Below are 21,570 nucleotides of genomic sequence, written 5' to 3'. Positions count from 1 at the left end.
ACTCCCAGGCCATTTGGCTCCTTGGACCACCTGACTCTTGGGACATCTGGAGTTGGGCAGCCTGGGGAGTCAGCTGATCCAGGAATTTGGAAGTCATGAGGTTCCCAGTGCTGGAGCAGTCACCGTGGCCAGGCTTCCCTAGAGTTGGTAGACCTGGGGATCCCTAGCAACTTCTTATCTGAATCATGTCGGTTTCACAGCTGCCCACTATTAAACAGCAGCAGTGAAATTTAAATACATCATGTCAGTTTCACTTAGCAGCTCCTAGTGATCCAGAGAGCTTTTGCTTTTTTTTAACAAACTCTCTGATTTCCCGCAAACTGGAAATGATGAATTTCAGCCAGGTCTAATTGAAATGCATGTTCTTTTGTGGCAATGACATGCTTACACCCTGAAGAAGACTAGCTCCTAGAGCATGTGGTCCAGTTAGTATGGTGGACTTGGACTTTCAGAAAGCTTTGACAAAGTTGCTTATCAAAGGCTCTTAAGCAAACTAAGCCGCTATGGGATAAGAGGGAAGATCTTGTCATGAATCAGTAACTGGTTAAAAGATAGGAAATAAAGTGTAGGGTCAGTTTTCACAACGGAGAAAGGAAAATAGCGGGGTCCCCCCAAGGATCTGTACTAGGATGAGTGCTATTCAACATATTCATAAATGATCTGGAAAAAGGGGTGAGCAGAGAGGTGTCAAAGTTTGCAGATGATACAAAATTACACAAGATAGTTCAGTCCAAAGCTGACTGCAAAGAATTACAAAGGGATCTCACTAGACTGAGCGACAAAATGGCAGATGAAATTCAGTGTTGAAAAGTGCAAAGTAGTGCACATGGGAAAAAATAATCCCAGGTAGACATACAGAATGTTGAGGTCTAAATTAGCTGCTACCACTCAAGAAAGAAATCTTGGAGTCATCATAGATAGTTCTCTGAAAACATCTGCTCAATTTTCAGCAGCAGTCAAAAAGGCTTACCGAATATTAGGAACCATTAGGAAAGGGATAGATGATAAACCAGAATATATCATAATGCTACTATATAAATCCATGGCATGCCCACACCTTGAAAACTGCATGCACTTCTGGTCATCTCATCTTGAAAAAGATATATTAGAATTTGAAAAGGTGCAGAGAAGGGCAACCAAAATGATGAGGGGCATGGAACATCTTCCACATGAGGAGAGATTAAAAAGACTGGGAATGTTCAATTTAGAAAAGAGATTACTAATGGGTGATATGCTAGAGTTCTTTAAAATCAAGAATGATATGGAGAAAGTGAACAGGGAAGTGTTTATCCCTTCCCAGAATACAAGACCTAGGGTCACCCAATAACATTAACAGTCAGCGGTTTTAAACCGAACAAAAAAGAAGTATTTCTTCACACAATGCACATTCAACCTTTGGAACATGTTGCCATGAGATGTTTTGAAGGCCAAAAGTACAAGTGGGTTCAAAAAAGAATGAGACAAATTCATGGAGAATAGGTCCATTAATGGCTATTAGCCAAGGTGCATAGGGATGCAACTCAATGCTCAAGGTGTCCCTAAACCTGCAGCTGCCAGAGGCAGGGACTGGGTGACAGGATGGATCATTTGATAAGTTTTCCTATTCTTTTGATTCCCTCTGAAACATCTGTTGCTGGCTGCAGTCAGAGACAGGATACTGGTCTCAATGACTGTTCTTATATGCTGAAAGTAAGGGAATGAAGTTCATTGGTGGGTCCTGAGGGGGAATATGTGCAACTATACAGACTGGACAAAAGGACACCAAAATCCTTATAGCTTTAAACATTTAACAATAAGTAAGGCAGGCTTTAAAAAACATGTCCTTATCTTTCTGCAGCCCTGCCTGCAGGCTTCCAAGCAGAATGTGATCATCTGCTAGTGGGCCAAAACAAGTAGCTGAAAATGCAATTTTCCTAGAACTGAAAACTCCAGGTTTGTACTCTGTGTCATTCTTTCTCACACGTGCAGCAGATGCTGGGACACTTGGTGAAACTTCTTTGGCTAGTTCCCAGTTCAGTAAGTTGTTTGTTTATGCTATGAGGATGATCTAGGACTGTTGTGTACTTACAGGTTTCTGCACTCAAGAACAGATTAAAGAAAGTCTCCACAACTACTGGGGATGGTGTGGCAAGAGCATTCCTAAAAGCGCAGGCCTCTTTCTTTGGGAGCTACAGAAATGCACTGAAAATTGAACCCGTAAGTAGGACATCAATATGTTAATATAAATGCAGATGTATAGCGGTGATGGAAATTGCCCGTAAGATGTTTGTATGCATAAGGAATGGGGTGGTGAATAATACCAAGAATATTATAAGAGCTGTCAAGTGATTAAAAAAATTAATTGCGATTAATCACACAATCGCACTGTTAAACAATAATAGAATACCATTTATTTAAATATTTTTGGATGTTTTCTACATTTTCAAATATATTGATTTAAATTACAACACAATACAAAGTGTTCAGTGTTCACTTTATATTTATTTTTGATTACAAATATTTGCATTGTAAAAAAAAAAAATAGTATTTTTCAATTCACCTAATACAAGTACTGTAGTGCAATCTCTTTATTGTGAAAGTTGAATTTACTAACTTAGAATTATGTACCAAAAAAATGCATTCAAAAACAAAACAATGTAAAACTTTAGCACCTACAAGTCCACTCAGTCCGATTTCTTGTTTAGCCAGTCGCTCAGACAAACAAGTTTGTTTCCATTTGCAGGAGATAATGCTGCCCTCTTCTTGTTTACAATATCACCTGAAAATGAGAACAGGCATTCGCATGGCACTGTCGTAGCTGGCGTTGCAAGGTATTTACATGCCAGATGCACTAAAGATTCATATGTCCCTTCATGCTTCAACCACCATTCCAGAGGACATGCATCCATGCTGATGAGGGGTTCTGCTCAATAACAATCCAAAGCAGTGTGGACCAACACATGTTCATTTTCATCATCTGAGTCAGATGCTTCCTGCAGAAGGTTGATTTTCTTTTTTGATGGTTCAGGTTCTGTAGTTTCTGCAAAAGTGTGTTACTCTTTTAAGACTTTTAAAAGCATGTTCCACATCTTGTTCCTCTCAGATTTTGGAAGGCACTTCAGATTCTTAAACTTTAGGTCGAGTTCTGTAGCTATATTTAGACATCTCACATTGGTACCTTCATTGCGTTTTGTCAAATCTGCAGTGAAAGTGTTCTTAAAATGAACAACATGTGCTGGGTCATCATTCAAGATTGCTATAACACGAAATGTATGGCAGAATGCGGGTAAAACAGATCAGGAGACATACAGTTCTCCCCCAAGGAGTTTGGTAACTAAGTAATTAATGTGTTTGGTTTTTTTAACAAGCATCATCAGCATGGAAGCATGTCTTCTGAAATGGTGGCCGAAGCATGAAGGGGCATACGAATGTTTAGCATATCTGGCTTGGAAATACCTTGCAATGTTGGCTACGAAAGTGCCATGCGAATGCCTGTTCTCTCTTTCAGGTGACATTGTAAATAACAAGTGGGCAGCATTATCTCCTGTGAATGTAAACAAACTTGTTTGTCTCAGCAATTGGCCGAACAAGAAGTAGGACTGAGTGGACTTGTAGGAGCTAAAGTTTTACATTGTTTTCTTTTTAAGTTCAGTTATGTAACAAAAAAATCTACATTTGTAAATTGCACTTTCATGTTAAAGAGATTGCACTACAGTACTTGTATGAGGTGAATTGAAAAATACTATTTCTTTTGTTTATCATTTTTACAGTGCAAATATTTGTAATAAAAAATAATATATAGTGAACACTGTACACTTAGTATTCTGTGTTGTAATTGAAATCAATATATTTTAAAATGTAGAAAAACATCCAAAAATATTTAATAAATTTCAATTGTTATTCTACTGTGTAGAAGAGTGCGATTAAAACTGTGATTAATCATGGTTCATTTTTTTAATCGCAATTAATTTTTTTTAGTTAATCACGTGAGTTAACTCCAATTAATTGACAGCCCTAATTATAAGGCTTTTATGTAAATCAGTAATGCAGACTCAGCTGGAATGCTGCATGCGGTATTGGTCACTGAATCTCAGAAAGGATGTTGTGGAAATAGAAGAAGAAGAGATAAAGGGCCTGGAAGAGAGATAAAGGGCCTGGAAGAACCCTTTATAAACCCTGTATAAAGAGAACTTGAAAAGAATTAGGTTTATTTACTTTAGAAAGGAGATGATTAAGAGGGGACATGATAGAAGTATGTAAAATAATAAATGGTGTGGAAAAGGTAGATTAGGAACTTCTGTTCACCCTGTCTCATAACAAAAAAATAAGGGGATATTCACTGAAATTTAAAAGGTGGAAAATTTAAAACAAATAAAAAGAAATACTTTTTCACACCACATATACTTGCACTGTGGAACTCATTGCCACAGTAAGGCATTGAGACCAAGAATGTAGCAAAATTCAAAAGGAGATTGGATATTTATATGGATAGCGACAATAGCCAGAGTCGTTATACTTAATGACAAAAAAGTTTTGAAGGGATATTAATCCTACTTCAGGGATTAAGCCAATCTCTATCTATTATAGACCAGGAGGAGACCTATGTGGGAGCAGTGGGGTTCTTGTACTGTCTTCTGAAGCATTTGGCACAGACCACAGTCAGAGACACTTTACTGGACTAGATTGGCCTCAGATCTGATCCAGTCTGGCAGTACCTCTATTCCCGTGTAAGGGTTTTATGAAGCTCTTGTCATGGTGATTGGCCTCCCCTGAAGACAGAATATGAATGTAGTCCTATTGGCCCATGACAGATAGGGACTGTGTAGATGATATTATGAACAAGTTAGCGATAATGCACAGGGTTTGAGCCAGAAGGTACACAGAGGATGGAAGGGGCTAATAGCTTAATGATCCATAGAATATCTCTAACAGTCTTAGTGAGAGTGCAATTCCCTTCCTCAAAACAGAGTAGACTACCACACAGGTAAATTAAAGCAAAATGTGGGGGATATTTTTTACCTGATGTTCAGGCACTCATTAAGGCCACTGCAGTTTAGACTAATGGGAGGTGCACAAGAAAATCCCCGCTGAGTGGAGAATGTACCTTTTGCCTTAATGCTTTCATCCATGATTGTGTTTCCTTGAGCATTCAAGGATCAGAATGGAGAATTGGTGGCTGCGGTGAGGAGCAGGAATAATATAGCGAGAGGCGGAGTTGAAGTAATAGGGGATGGATGGGTTAGTGATGACTCAAGAAAGGGTGCTGTCTTCTGCATTCTGTCTCTGGGGATGAATATAGAATTCTGGTATGCAGGCATGTAAACACATTTCACACACACTGTTTGTTAGAACAAAAGACAGAATTTGGGATCAGATATAGTTTTTTTATTTCCTTATATTTTCCCTGTTCAGAAACCCATTACAGCCCCTTCATTTCTGCACTTAATATTTTGCATACTATGAATTATTTGTGGATTTTCATAAAGCTGGAGGGAAGGAAGTAGCTTGATCAGATTTTTAAATAGTCTGTCCAACATCCTCAATGAATGAGCATCATTCCACTCAGACATATTCACTGTTAAAAAATAACGCTATTGAACAGAGCTGACCTGAGTCTGTTTCTCCTATTCTGATAGCAAGGATATTTGTATGGTATGTGTATAAATATAAATGCATTTGATCTATCTGTGTAGGGCTCATAAAAGTATCAAGTGTGAATGGTATGCTTTTTAAAGTACCAAATATTAACTAACAGGAGCTACTTTAATTCCCATCCATATAATTAACAAAAGTGAAAGCAGCAAGGCAGCCTGGCTGTAAGCCTCCTTTATCCATGTCAAGCAGACACCGACTTCCCCTCATTCGTTTAGGCCTTTCTTGCTCTCTGACACTCCTCCCACTAGTTGCCAGGCAACTCTAGGAGTATTGGTGTGCGTGCTGCTTGGATATGTGTGAGGGATTAACTAGTTAAGGTTGGGGTTTTTATGAAGAAGAATAAATTTTTAAATTGCTTTACTGGGAATAACATCTGATATTTTGAAGGCTGAATGTTACAGATGAGATATCAAAATTGGTTGATGATGACACACACCTTTTGAAACTACAATCCCCCTTTTAGGGAGAGCTAATGTGAACAAGTAAAAAGCCTCATTTGGTATGCACATTATTCCCAGAAACAGAAACTCTAAACATAATTGAAAAGTCCTCTTGTACAAATCTGTTTTAAAAACCCTATTTTGTAGGAGATTCTTAGTCTGATCTCAAAGATCAGGGAATATGAAGGAACAGCGATTTCTAAGTCCTTATATGCGTGATCTCATAGCAGTATAACATTTTTGATGCTGTAACAGAGATGTTATATGAAAACAGAGCAGCTTTGTATACTAGAACCACCTCGATGGAGTTGGCTAGAATGCTATGTTCAAATCCCACACTTTTCAAACTGTCTTGATGGACTGGTGATTAAAGCATAGGTCTAGGAGTCAGGTGACCTGGATTCTGTTACCAGTTCTGCCAAGGACTTCCTGCATACTCCTGTCCCAGTCATACACTCCATGAATGTCTCAGGGTTTCTTCTGTAAAATACTGATAACTTATCTACTTCAGTGGAGAGGGATGGTTTTGAGGGGTGCAGTCCATTGGGAATTAGTTCAAATTCTATTGGGAAAAACTTTAAATTTTGCCTGATGCATAGTGAATGTCAGAGTGCAGCACATAATTCCAGACTGACCACCCATACAGTCAAACTGTGAATAGATTGACACCTCTCTTTGAACCGTTATGGGCCCAATCTCTGTTTATAAGAGCCCAAGCATAAGTAAGAAACAAGCAAGGAGATTCAGAAGAGTTGCCAGTCAGCTTTAGAAAATTCTCCTTTCTCAACATCTTGATCACCTCTCAAGCCTATTTCATTCACTCAGACATCATCCATGTGGTCTGGTCAAGGCAGGAGCTCAGTTTCTTGTGCTGCACTACTGAGACATCTTCAGCTGCTGAATCGCATTTTGGTTTGGCAAGAGTCCAACAGAGGTTTGTGGACTGGAAGAACCCTGCACCCGAAAAAGCTCTTCATAGCAACATTTCCAAATGAGGAAAGTTTTAGTTTTAATTCACATTTGCTATAGTTAACTTTCAAAACTATTTAACAGTGTCAAATTAAATTGTTCTGGGTGTTTTGAAATAAATTGAAAAGCAAATGCAAGAAGCAGCTTTAGGCAAAAGTGTTCTAAGAGGGCAAGTAATATTTTCAGATATTTCAACCTGGTCTGCCTTTGATATTGTCTTTTCTAACATTATTGCACTCTTCAGCATGCCAGTGTAAATGTGCACCTAGGCAATATTAGACATGATCTGTGGAGATTCCACCTCTTACAAAATCACAGTACACAGTGAACAATGAGTGCTAAATAGGAAAATAATTGCCAGGAAAGTGCTGCTATTAATTTTTGGTAGTGCTAATTTTGTAAGACAGTTTCCTGACTTAAATCAATGCATGTGGTGTGCACAGACTTTTGGGGGCAAGCAAAGTGGGATCATGCTGCTTGATCATTACTTTTTCATTGTTTCTTTGTGGTCCAGAATTTGTCAAAAGATGGACTCCCAAACACATGATATATTTAAGAAACATGTTAATTAGGGCTGACTAGAAAATAAGAATTCTGTTTTGCAAAAAAAATAAAAATAAATAAAAATAAAAAATTGGGGGGAGTTTGAATTTTGTTTTTGATCCACCTCTGAATGAAAATGAGATCTTTCAAAAATGTTTACGAAAAAGGACGAGAGACCCATCCCAGAATAACTAATAGCTCAGAGGTTAGGGGACCTCATCTAGGATGCAGAAGACCTAGGTTCAAGTCCCTGTTCTGCCTGATTCTGACTCAGTCACTCTCTTTCTTTCTTTGGCCCAATGAATATTTAAAGTATGTATACAAAGTGGAACAATTCCAGAGGGGAGAGAGAGAGACTGACAATAGCCTGGTGGTTAGGGATGTGGGAGACCCAGATTCAAATCCCTAGTTTGCCTGATTTGAAGCAGGGACTTGAACCTGGGTCTTACACATCCCTAACCATTGAACTATTAGCTTTTCTGGGGTGGGTCACTCTCTCTCACACACCCACATCCACACCAGAAATTCCATCTTGTACCTGAGAAACCCTTCAAATTACATTTTTCTGCGAAAAGTTTCAGAGTCGACATAGCATTTGTTGGGGAAAAAATTCCCAACCATCTCTGTTTTCTTATCTTTTTATTACATGGAGCCTCTCATTCCAAAGGTTCTGAGGTTACATACTAGACATATAAGAGAATACTTTGACCAGCAGTTAGTTGTGATGTTAAACTTTCCATTGTCGTTAGTAATCTATAGCTTTTGAATTAGGAAGTATTTCTAGATTGTAGAATCTGCAGTTCTACATTTAAGCACAAAGACTGATGTAGTAAAATTACTGATGCATTTACACTTCCCACTGAGTTTTTCTGTAACTGTTCAGTGTCAAATCTTAAACTATGGAAGAATTTGTCACAAATGGTGTATATACTGTTCCCTGCTTCTCTGTTAAATAAAGTACATAAAGAGGCAATGTACTTTTCTTTATTGAGGTAGGATTTTACCCTTAGATATGTTACCTACAGTTTTTAAAGACATCTACCTTTCTGACATCACGGATGTCTCCTATTGTTAACGGGAATGATTACGTTGAATATTTGTGATTATTAATTCTTTACATCTTTTAAGAGGAGATGAATTCATGATCATCCCTCAAACACTAAAGCCAGAAAACTGGGTCATCCTCAAAAGAAATAAATACAATATTTTGTTAAATATTTATAGCTACATACATGTTGTTAATTGTAGAGAAAGACATAGTCAAGACTTTCAAGTTTGTCTCATCAAAAACGTTAACAATGCTCTTTCCTGCAGTGACACCTAGTGGTTAGAGCTACCATTTCCTCACCTTTCTTTCTCCTACATAGTTAATATTCATATTCTCTTATTAAGAAACAAATGTAATAACACCTATGACAGTGACCAGCGTACTAGACAAATTCCATGAAAAGGAATAATATTTAGGGCATAGTGCAATAGAATGTATAGGTTCAAAAATTTCATCTTGCAGTACCGCCTACTCTAAACTACATGTGAGTGCTTGTATGTTAGAGGCATGTCACTTTATCTGAATATCTGACTAGTCTAATGAGATTGACATGTCATCTTCTCAAAGGACTGGCATTGCTATCTCTTTGTTTCCATTGGGGCAGGTATGGATTTTCAATTCTTTGCTGTCTGCCTTGTGGTTAATCCCAGCACAAGTCAGTGTCTGTCATGTTCCACAGACTTTAGCCCTGTAAGATGGCAGTAGCAGATGAGCTTACATGAAAACATATCTATGCTACCTCTCTTTTGTCCACATTTGCATTTCCTGAATTCTTCCATTAGAATCATACCCGTGAGCTAGAATATTTTCTATTTGATAGAAGTGTTGATAGAGGAGCTTGTTTATCTGTATTTTGTTTACTAGGCCACATTAGTAATCTGGGCAAATATTTCTCCTTTCACATCTTGGTTTTGATCAATAATATTTCATTAACATTAGTGTAACATGAGTTTAAACTTCGTCTGGACCTCTTTTCTCATGTGATACCTAATACCTTTCATAGATAATCTGGGAAAAAAGACTTACCGTATGTACTCGTTCATAAGCTGAACATTTTTGGTAAAAAAGTGACGCATCAAAGAGCAGGGGTTAGCTTATAAATGGGTCTACACCAAAATTTGATGATTTTAAACTCTATGAAATTATTGAATTGAATATCTAATACATTGTCGTTTTGCTCCAGGTAAACAAAACGTCCCGACCCACCAGCGGCGTATCCTGACGGTCTGGGAGCCAAAGTTTGCCAGCCCCTGAAATATAGGGTCGGCTTATGAAAGGGTCATACAGTTTTTTCTGTTTTTACCTATCCATCTTGGGGGGTCAGCTTATAAAAGAACAGGCTAATGAATGAGTATATACAGTAATTTTCCAATCCTATTTAGATGCTGAAATCTAATTCTAAAGGACCCACTCTAAGGTGAGTGTCCTCCCTAGAATTTCCTTCTGAGTTTGCTATTATCACGTACAACCATATATAGAAAAGTTGTAGTCTCTCTAAATGACACTCTGTATACTTGATATGATAGGTATATGAATCACGACATACTGTAAACTCTTAAATAGACCCTTTTTTCTTCTGACAAGGTGTTTGAGAGCCCTGACTGGACTGATGCTCTCTAATGTACACTGAGAAAAGCATGGGTCTTGGTTTGTTATTTTTTAAATGGCTGGCCTAGTTCACCAGAGATTTAGTAATCCTTTTGTCAGGGTGTTGAACTTCACATTCTTTGCAAAATGTTTTTTGCATTCGTTACTATGTTGCTTTTCTCTCATTTACAAAATCTGTTTAATCCTCATTTTAAAAGGATTGTGAGGACCTATATCCAGTTCTGTGGTAAGAAAGCAACTCTCTTCAGCGCAGTGTGTCTGTTGTGATATCTGTAGGTGCTTTAATATCTGCCAGCCTATGGCACATTGCCCCTCTACTTTCAGACACCCTCTATGAGGGTGTGAAATGATTAATATAGTTATTCTACTATCCTCGGTGAGAACTATATTACATCTCCTCATTGGCTCACATTGTTTTCTTAATAGGGTCTAATCAAGTACTTTAGCATTCCGCCTTATTGCATAGTCTTCTTGGTCTTTCTAGCTAGATCAGAGTGTTGTCATTACTTCATTCAAACCTCTGTTCTGCATATTGAGGCATCACTGGTTACTCAGCAGGACTATACTGTTTCTTAATAAAAACAGATTTTAAAAAAGGGAATGGTTGGTGGTGTTTAAAAAAAATAACTTCAGGCTGCCCACAGTTTACATATTTCATAGTCAAAGAAAACGAAAAAGATTTTGAGGCAAATATTACCCTTCTGTAACATAGTCGTCGTCTTATTGAGAGTGACCTCCAGATTTGTAATCTGCTTTTAACTCTCTGGCACTGCATTGCTGGCAATTCTTTGTGACCCTAATTTTGTAGGCCCCTTACAAATCAAAACTGTTTTGTGTTGTCACTGCTGGCTCTGCAGTATCAGTGAAGCTACCATATTCTTCCCAGATCTGTGTTGGCATCAAACAATAGGTATTAAAGTGATAGGGGATATGTGTTTTGTGGGGGTGTTGGTTTGGAGAATGTTTTGCAAAGAAAACAGCAGCAATAAAATTAATAGGGAACAATATTACTGAAATTTTAAGACAATAAAAATAAAAATATAACAGGCATAGATAGTTATTCGTATCCCTACAGTGGTTCTGATACTGTACAAGATTGCTGGTAATTTTAAATGATTCAAGAGCTTATTGCAGCTTTTCTGTATAACCTTGATATTTCAAGTTAAATAATAGTAAATAGATATCACTTTGACAATTATATGGTTAAAACAAGTAAACGTCTTAATGAAATCTTAATTAATTTCCTTTGTGTCTTCATTGTTGATTATTTTACATTATACTGGTTTATCAGCATGAACAATAACTTGTTGTGTAACTGGTTCATTTCTGAACGACTTAACAGTTCTGAATTGATTTGGATTGAATTTAGCTTAAATCATATCCAGATATAGCCAGCTAAATCTAAATACTGAATCTCAGTGGACAGAAGCAAATGTACCTTTCCACTTCCACACACATCATGCACTTTCCATGATGAAGTTAATTGGTAATTTACTAAGTCTGACAAGGAGGACTGAATGTTCAGGTTTATTTTTAACCCACCCACTGCATTTCTTAAAGATAGTGGGCAAATATTATTTGCCAGGTGCAGTGAATGTCAGAGTCATTATTGTAACTCTAATACTTCAAAATTTGCTATGAAAATTACTAGATTTACAAATATAGAAAATATATAAACAACCCCAAATAGCCCTAACCTATTAATATACAGTATATTATCAGTTTTCAAAGTACTTTAACTGACTTATGTAGTATATGTGTGCATGTGGAGGGAAAGAAGTAGGAGAGACAGTTTACCTCATATCATGGGAAATATGTTTGTCTGTACACTAGAAATTACTGAGTTAGGAGCAAGGGTCCAATTAGATCTCAACAATAAGTTCCAAATGTGCATTTACATCAGCTATGCATTTAAGCATTGACACATGAAAATATATCTTCTGTGGCACATCTCCCTTTGCAATGCAGTCAGCTCCTCTGTTGTCTTGCATTCTTTAAGTGCTGTACTTCCTAAATTTGGTCCTCTTTCCAATTGACTTTTCTTTGCACAAAGAACAGTTGTTGTTGCTTTCTTCTTATCTTTATTGTACTAGTTGGGGGATGTTGGCATAGAGCTGGATTCTAAATAAGAGGAGATGGGAGATAACACTTTTAAATTTAATTTTTGTAATAATCTCATTTTCTTAAAAAAGATGTAATGAGGAACTTTGAGGCATTATAGAAAAATCATCATTTTGAGTGAAAAATCCCATCTTTTCCTTTATTAACAGTTACATTTAGTTAATTTTATAGGAAAGAAAATGTATTAAACCTTTTAACCTTGTGGTTTTCATCATAGTAGTATATCAAGTGTAAGGAAATATAAAAGAGAAAGTGGAACATAATACTCCTATGATGGATATAAAACAAACTGAAGGAATTTCCAGTATTGTACCTCCCACCATTTACTGTCTCTGAAAACCATTGCTGCAGCTTTGTAAGCTTATCCCTTCATCCTGTATTTATTGATAAAGGTGTTTCCGCTAATTGATGTGCATGACGTATATAAAATATGTAAAAGATCCCGTGCACCCTGGTTAACCTTCCATATCATATCTGATTTCTTGTTTTGGATTATAGCCTGGAGCACAATAATTCATGGAAGCCTGATGAAGTGGGTTTTAGCCCACAAAAGCTTAGGACCAGATAAATGTGTTAGTCTCTAAGGTGCCACAAGGACTCCTTGTTGTTTTTATCCTACCTATATAGTTCCTGAGAGAGTTTGGGGGAAGGAGAAAGGGAAGATTCCCTATATATGTTTTTTTGTGACAAAAGCAGATGCTATAGCATTGCGCTCACACATCCATTCCAGCAGTGCACCTCTGAGAGGCACTGGGATTGACCAGTGCTAGAATTGTTGTTGGCCCTTGAGCAGTGTAATCCCTCCCTCAAGGGTGCAGTCTGGGCCTCCCGCCCTACCCTGCAGTCCAGTGCCAGCTGCAGTGCTCAGTGCTCCTTAAGTTCACATTATGGCCTGAGGAGATCTTCTGATTCTCTCCCTTCCTGACCGTTCTAAATAGAAACTCACCTAACAGGATAGGTATTGTTAGCAGACAGCAGTCTTGTTTCAGTCCCTTGGCTGTGAATTCTGCCTCAGAAACGGGGCTTCTAGATTAAAAGATCCATTTCATGGTATTGACACCTGGTGTTGATTGTGCTGCACTGATTGGATGTTGTATGTGCATGCTCCATACAAGTTAAATGCTTCCAAGTAAATCTGTTCTGAACATTGACAGTGGGACTCGGTTCTGTTTCCAGATCAAGAGCTTCAGATACCTCCAGTTCTTTGTAGGATTTGTTTTTTAAGTAGAGAAGAAACCTTTATCAATTAAAAGGCATCAAAGCTGCTTTCAAAAATTAAATATTGTGACTTAAAAAGCTGACGGTTTTGTTGTTGTCAGCAGACTTACTAGGGAATCTAAGTGTCATAGTCATTATTATAAATTGTGATAGTAATAAAATGTGGCATAGCCACTGAATTGTTAGGTTTCTCCTGCACAGAGAAGTTTGTTCTAGACTACCCCAAATGCTTCGTCATAGGCCTCCACTACCCCATAATACTTGTTTAACAAATGATTCATTTTGATTTCTCCTTATGCAAACCTGTGGATGAGTTTTCTTTTGGGTGGGATGCTGTAGCCACATGCAATAAAAGCAGTGTGGTTGCTCTGGTGCAGTATGTGTGCTGGTTAAGACTTCTACTTTGTGGGGGTGGGGTAGTATTACTCTTTACTCCTTTAACAGTTTACAAGCTGGACAGTTAGTCATATTTTATTAACTTATTTAGATTGCACTCTTCTACAGAAAAGTGCTGCAGTGGAGTAGGAAAGAGGAGAGTTCTGAGGTGTTTCCACCAACTTCTCCAATAGCCCTGGTCTACACTGCGTGGGGGGATCGACCTAAGATAAGCAACTTTAGCTACCAGAATAGCATAGCTGAAGTCGATGTATCTTAGGTCAACTTACCTCGCGTCCTCACGGCGTGGGGTTGACTGCCGCCTCTTCCCCATCAACTCCGCTTCTGCTTCTCGCCACGGTGGAGTACAGGAGTCGACGGCAGAGCAATTGGGGATCGATCGCTACCCGCCGATCAGTACCCTTAGTGGTTTCAGCCCTAGAACCTTGGATCTATGAGGCTCTGAGCACTTCCACCCTGGCAAAAGGGGCTTCCATTCCCTCTGCAGCTCTTGAACAGGAGTTCCTCTTCTGTTGTCTGTGGCTGTCTCTGAGAAGTCCCATTAAAGGGGATTCCACAGCAGATGTAGAGTTCCATTGAGAGCTTAATACAGATCCATATGGTAGTATAACGTTCATCCAGATTCCGTGAAGAGTTGGTATGGGGCATAGAATGGATAGATGTAGACCATCTACCTTCCCATGGATCCTTGGGCTTGCTGAGGGCTCTCACTGTGGCCCGGGATGCAGCTATAGTCCTGTGGAAGTTAGCACACAGTCTTCCTTTTCATTTGATGGCATATCTCATTTTCATGAGGGTTAGATTTGCAGATATGAACAGGGATTGATAATGTAGATTCTTGTTGTCTGTATTCACTATGTCACAGGTTGCTTCCTGGTGAACCATGTATATCTCCAATGCAGTTCTAGTATAGAAATTATATAGCTTTATCAGGAAGTTTCTTCTCAGAAGGAGTCATTATTAAAATCTGTTACGAGTGTGCATGGTTTTGAAATTATCTTGGTTATTATCTTTCTGTTTCATTAGCTTGGTCCCACTGATTTTAGTTACACATTTTAGTTCTTGTGAATAAAACTGAGAAAATGTCCTGTAATGTGAGTGTGTCTTTAGTATGGACAGTTGAGATGACTTGGTCAATTAAACCTGATTTACTGAGACTGTATTATGTAGTCAGAAAACTATCAATTTACTCCATAAGTCTTTTATATGCCAGCTGGTTTGCATATTGGGCAACAGTAGGAAACTAGAGTAGTAAGTCAAGATCAGATGTGGTGTTTGTGAAGCTATTGCATCACTCAGTGATTCTGCTGGTACCGTTTTGGCCCTTAAAAATTTCTTCTGGGAGAAACAGCATCTCTGTTTTACAGGAACTCAGTGTTGTTTAATGGAAATCACCCTTTAGAGAAATAAATCTCCTACAAGAGAGGAGGAAGTTTTAAAGGGACAGTACTAGGAAGGTGGATTACATTTTCGTTTTATATGTTTGTACAGCATTTCACACGGTTATGCGCTGGTTCATGTCTAGGTGCTATCATAACACACGAAGTAATAATACATAGAAATTAATGTATTTTTGTTTGAGAAGGTGTTAAAGCAGCAATATGATGGCATGAAACAAGACCAAAATATTAGTGACTCTATAGCTGTCCCTTGTTCAAAATCTTTTCTTGCAATCCATATCTATTGACCCATAGCCGTGAGATCTAAGTAGGACAAAAATATGAAAAGAAAAAAATAGATTATGTAGCACAGAGCAAAGTGTCAAATAACAAATGAGCCAAAAGTGCAGCAGTGTGTTGGAATATGTTTGAGTATACTAAAATGTGCACATTACATACTGGTGCATGATTCTTCCTAAACAGGCTCTACATCTCACACCTACTTTATGTACTACATGGTATTGCTGTTGCCATGGTGAGTTATTTTTTAAGCAATTGACTAGAACAACAAATAGTTGTTGCAAACTCCCTCTAATTGCTCCCCTACCAATTGACTGCCTACACAGCTACCTTTTAGACAGTTTTGTTTTTTCAAATATACATTTTTAATGTATGCATTGAATATGGTGTATGTCCTTCCCTTTACACCAGATTATTCTAGGGATCTGGGCTCCTTTGACTGTGTCACAGAGAGTTTGTCCATTTATGGAAAGAGTAGTGAAAAGAGGTTATCGCTGTTTGTACTACATGTGTGCAAAACCCTTCATTAAAGAGAGCAATGCTACTGTGGGGAAAAATGTGAATAAAGAGATCATCTAAACAAAAGCACTTTATTTTGCTAACAATCTGCATGCTCTTGTTTGGAGTTACTGTTTGGACATTTAATAGGAACTTTCTCCCACTCAGTACTTTTTTCCTGCTCAGTTTCTATAGTGTACTCCCAGTCCTCTGATTGTTTAAACAATCTGTTGCTATTTAATGATTGCAGTGCTCCAAATTCAGTATCATGACTTCACTGCCAACTAGGAGAAGGCAAAGATGGATTATGGAGAGGGGAAACCCTATGTGATATACAAGGTAGTTAAGAATTGGATTCCTGAGTACTCTAGAAACTTCTGCAATTTCCACTAGTGTGAAGATCATTTAATGACATGTAGTTTTTTAAGGCTCTGTTTGCACACACTCATTTTTAAGCTGCCTGTGGTTCTTTTTAAGTTTATAACATGTAATGAAAATATTCAAGGAAAAAATTAACTGAGACTTGAAATCACTGCAAGGAAGAGCTTCTCTGAATGTTGGGGAAACTATTTTTTCTGATTAGAATCATAGAATCATAGAATATCAGGGTTGGAAGGGACCCCAGAAGGTCATCTAGTCCAACCCCCTGCTCCAAGCAGGACCAATTCCCAGTTAAATCATCCCAGCCAGGGCTTTGTCAAGCCTGACCTTAAAAACCTCTAAGGAAGGAGATTCTACCACCTCCCTAGGTAACGCATTCCAGTGTTTCACCACCCTCTTAGTGAAAAAGTTTTTCCTAATATCCAATCTAAACCTCCCCCACTGAAACTTGAGACCATTACTCCTCGTTCTGTCATCTGCTACCATTGAGAACAGTCTAGAGCCATCCTCTTTGGAACCCCCTTCCAGGTAGTTGAAAGCAGCTATCAAATCCCCCCTCATTCTTCTCTTCTGCAGGCTAAACAATCCCAGCTCCCTCAGCCTCTCCTCATAAGTCATGTGTTGCAGACCCCTAATCATTTTTGTTGCCCTTCGCTGGACTCTCTCCAATTTCTCCACATCCTTCTTGTAGTGTGGGGCCCAAAACTGGACACAGTACTCCGGATGAGGCCTCACCAATGTCGAATAGAGGGGAACGATCACGTCCCTCGATCTGCTCGCTATGCCCCTACTTATACATCCCAAAATGCCATTGGCCTTCTTGGCAACAAGGGCACACTGTTGACTCATATCCAGCTTCTTGTCCACTGTCACCCCTAGGTCCTTTTCCACAGAACTGCTGCCTAGCCATTCGGTCCCTAGTCTGTAGCTGTGCATTGGGTTCTTCCGTCCTAAGTGCAGGACTCTGCACTTATCCTTATTGAACCTCATCAGATTTCTTTTGGCCCAATCCTCCACTTTGTCTAGGTCCTTCTGTATCCTATCCCTCCCCTCCAGCGTATCTACCACTCCTCCCAGTTTAGTATCATCCGCAAATTTGCTGAGAGTGCAATCCACACCATCCTCCAGATCATTTATGAAGATATTGAACAAAACCGGCCCCAGGACCGACCCTTGGGGCACTCCACTTGATACCGGCTGCCAACTAGACATGGAGCCATTGATCACTACCCGTTGAGCCTGACAATCTAGCCAGCTTTCTACCCACCTTATAGTGCATTCATCCAGCCCATACTTCCTTAACTTGCTGACAAGAATACTGTGGGAGACCATGTCAAAAGCTTTGCTAAAGTCAAGAAACAATACATCCACTGCTTTCCCTTCATCCACAGAACCAGTAATCTCATCATAGAAGGCGATTAGATTAGTCAGGCATGACCTTCCCTTGGTGAATCCATGCTGGCTGTTCCTGATCACTTTCCTCTCATGCAACTGCTTCAGGATTGATTCTTTGAGGACCTGCTCCATGATTTTTCCAGGGACTGAGGTGAGGCTGACTGGCCTGTAGTTCCCAGGATCCTCCTTCTTCCCTTTTTTAAAGATTGGCACTACATTAGCCTTTTTCCAGTCATCCGGGACTTCCCCGGTTCGCCACGAGTTTTCAAAGATAATGGCCAATGGCTCTGCAATCAGAGCCGCCAATTCCTTCAGCACTCTCGGATGCAACTCGTCCGGCCCCATGGACTTGTGCACGTCCAGCTTTTCTAAATAGTCCCTAACCACCTCTATCTCCACAGAGGGCTGGCCATCTCTTCCCCATTTTGTGATGCCCAGCGCAGCAGTCTGGGAGCTGACCTTGTTAGTGAAAACAGAGGCAAAAAAAGCATTGAGTACATTAGCTTTTTCCATTAGTTCTTCTTATTTTCATTTCAGTAACTGATATTGTGTATTCTTCTTTTGAGACATGTACCCAAGCAGTCACACTATCCTGCCTTTGCTTTTGCTATTTTTAAATTTATAAACATAGCTGTTTTTTCTCACAAGCGCTTGCTCTACTACAGTTCTAAACTATGTTTAATAAGAGTGAAATCGATGTCCATATGAATTAATGATATCCAGGAAAGTTATCTTTTAGAATTTCTTCTTTTATGTAACAGTTAATTATCTTTTGAATGCAATAACTTTGCTGTTTCTCAAATGTTAGGTGAAAGAATATTGTTTTTTGCAACCCTATAAGTAGTAATGGAAAAGAACAATGTCACTGGATTGAAAACTGGCTAAAACACTGTAAATGGGACAATAATGAATAGCAGTACGCTGAGATGACAAATATGACTTTGGTCTGCATACACAAAGGCATCATATCACAGATTGTAATCCCTCTCTGTATAAAGTCATGTAACTGGGCCTAGTTCATTTCTGGGCACCTCATTACCAGACAAATACTAAATTGGAGGAAGTTCAAAAAAGAGCAAGAAGAACTAAATTAATTTAAAAGAAAAGATTAACAGAGCAAAATATTACTTTTGGTTAAACAATGACTAATGCGGGGACATAACACTCTGCAAATATTCTAATCATGCACTTCCCACGGAGGAAAATATTTAGTTTGGTAGGAGGGATGGGATGGAAATTGAAAGGAAAAATGTGTGGAAATTTGCTGTGAGATGTGCTAGGAGGTAGAATCCCATCCAAGGGGAAGGATGGAAGTTGCATGATTAACAAGTAGACTGGACAAAGCACTAGTTAATCCATCTTGTCCAGAACAGTCCTGCACTGGGAGATGGACTGGAAGGTCTAATAGGGCTTTTCCATCTCTAACATTGTCTAATAAAATTAGAGAAGCATAGCATGTAAGTGAGGGTCACATTCTGCACCGAAGGAAAGGAGTTGTGTACTCCGCATCTCGGAGGAGCACTACTAGACTAGAACAAGATACTGTGATTTGAATGTTATTTCTGGGATGATGGTATTCACAGGACTAGCCTGAGACTACTGATGTGAGGAGCACTTTACCTGTTACCTACTGACACTTCAGTGTTCTGTGTTGTTTTGGTTTGACGTAACCCATGAGAATGCTAAAGTGAAGTGTCCTATATTCTACTGTATCAGTCATTTTGCAGCTTCAGTCATAGTGGAGTGCTCAGCCATCAGAAACTGGGTGGAGTCAGTCTGTCTGTCTTCTATGTAAGTGTAGAAGAAATAAAGGTTACTTTATTCAAAAGTCTCTAAATCTACCCATTACCAGAGAAAAGCTGTACAATGGCGAGTAGCACTGTAATATTTCAGCTTTACTGTGGAAGGATTTATATATTCAACTAAGACAGTATTCTGCTGTGACTTCCTCACCTGCGTATCTCTTTATGTGCCTTTATTTATACTTGTGTTTTTGTCGTTCCTCTGTTTCTTGTTTTGAGATTTTACTTTGTTTGTGCATTTTGACGTACTTGTAGCCTGCCTTTTCTCCCTGTTATTTTACTTGTAATTGAGGGTGTATAACCTCAGTAAGCAGTGAAGCAGTGTCCAAAGGCTGCCAGGCAGGAAAAGTTGGAGGCATTTGCAGAACTAATAATGCACAGGGGACTTGGAATAGAACAATAAAGCAGCATGTAAACAAACACAAGCATAAAATAACATGACCAGCTGAATTCTGTTTTTGTGTAAGGCATGTCAGTGATTGTATATTTATAAAAGCATCTGTGAATAAGTTAGTTATGTTTTGTATTTCACAAAGAGAGCAAGAGGAATTCTCTGAACTTTTTTGGGAAAAAACATGCACACTCAGAAACTGAGTTGCTATATGGGGGAACTAGTGGGTATCAAGTGTGACTAATTTAAAACAAATGCTAGGAGCGGTCCTTCTACTTAGGCTAGTAAACTGGACCTCAATGTAAGGTAAATTGGTTGAAACAATAATTAAAACTAGAATTATAATACAGCAAGGTGGGAAAAAGTATGAGGAGGGCAAACGCGTACAGCTTCTGCGAAAGTAAAGTGTCCCCTTGCTATCTATTCGAAAAAGAGCCCAAAAAGCAAACACAGTGTTAGGGTTTGTACAGAATGGGATCAAAAGTAATGATGGAAAGCATGATATTACATAAACGGTGCAGCTGCGTCTGGAGTACTGCATTTAGTTCTGGCCATCTTATTTGAAAAAAGCTGTAGCAGAAATAAAGGAGGTTCAGAGAGAGGCAGGAAAAATGGTTAGAGGCACAGAAATTCCATATGAGAAGAGACTGAAGAGGGTCTTGTTAGTTCAGAGACATACGTCACAGAGGTGCATAAAAGAATGAATGGTGTAAAGATGGTAGATTGGGCATGTCTATTTCTCTGTGCTTCCAATATAAAAACAAGGGGGCATACAATCGAACTGAAGAGCACCAAATTTAAAATTGACTAAAGGAATTATTTTTAACATGCATCATATAAATAACTTGTCAAATTCAGTGAATAAGTGAATCCAAGAGGTTAGTAGGATTAAAGAGAGGATGAGACATTTACATGGATAATGAGATCACCCACTGTTTCCATGATAGGGCCTGGACTGGAGAGCTGCTGCAATGGAGTCACAGCTCACCTCAGAATCATATTGTGATGTTTTGATGTTGGACCATGACTCAGCATCATCACTTGTTGATACAGCAACAGTGATGTTCACACAATCATCCCCTCCACATAACCCTAAGGAAGAGAGGCCTGTCTGCTGGGGGTTTTCATATTGTGCTCATTCCTATGGTTTTAAAGTCTCCTGGAGATGGAGGGAATTTGGAGAAACCCCCAAACCATCTTTCTTCCAGTCTGGCTTGGCTTTTACATGGGGGGAGTGGATTCCCAGCACTGTTTTTTCTGCCTTTTCTTTTAAATTTCAATATAGACGTACTGATGAAATGTAAATTGTGGGTCATCATTGGAAAGTTGAATAGACAAAATTTGGCTTAATGTTATAGAGTTTCTAGGCTTACAACTTTCTGTTTTTCAGGGCATGGTAATGTAAAGTCGGCAGAGAGCTGTTAGCTGTATTTTTTAAAAAGAATTA

The 21,570-nt window shown here is 38.8% G+C and overlaps 1 protein-coding gene across 3 annotated transcripts in view; it reads left to right on the top strand.

The window, feature by feature from the left end:
• Positions 1-21,570, top strand: part of DENND1A (DENN domain containing 1A) — a 421,747-nt gene that overhangs the window by 243,701 nt on the left and 156,476 nt on the right. For all 3 annotated transcript variants that reach the window (XM_084650295.1, XM_084650293.1, XM_084650294.1), the window contains exon 13: positions 2,071-2,196. In XM_084650295.1, the coding sequence (XP_084506421.1) occupies positions 2,071-2,196 (126 nt within the window). The remainder of the gene's footprint in view (positions 1-2,070; positions 2,197-21,570) is intronic.

The sequence above is a fragment of the Lepidochelys olivacea genome (assembly GCF_965140295.1).
Source record: "Lepidochelys olivacea isolate rLepOli2 genome assembly, chromosome: 16".
Lineage (NCBI taxonomy): Eukaryota > Metazoa > Chordata > Testudines > Cheloniidae > Lepidochelys > Lepidochelys olivacea.
Note: the sequence above shows the minus strand (reverse complement) of the source record. Positions and strands in the feature narration are given on the sequence as shown.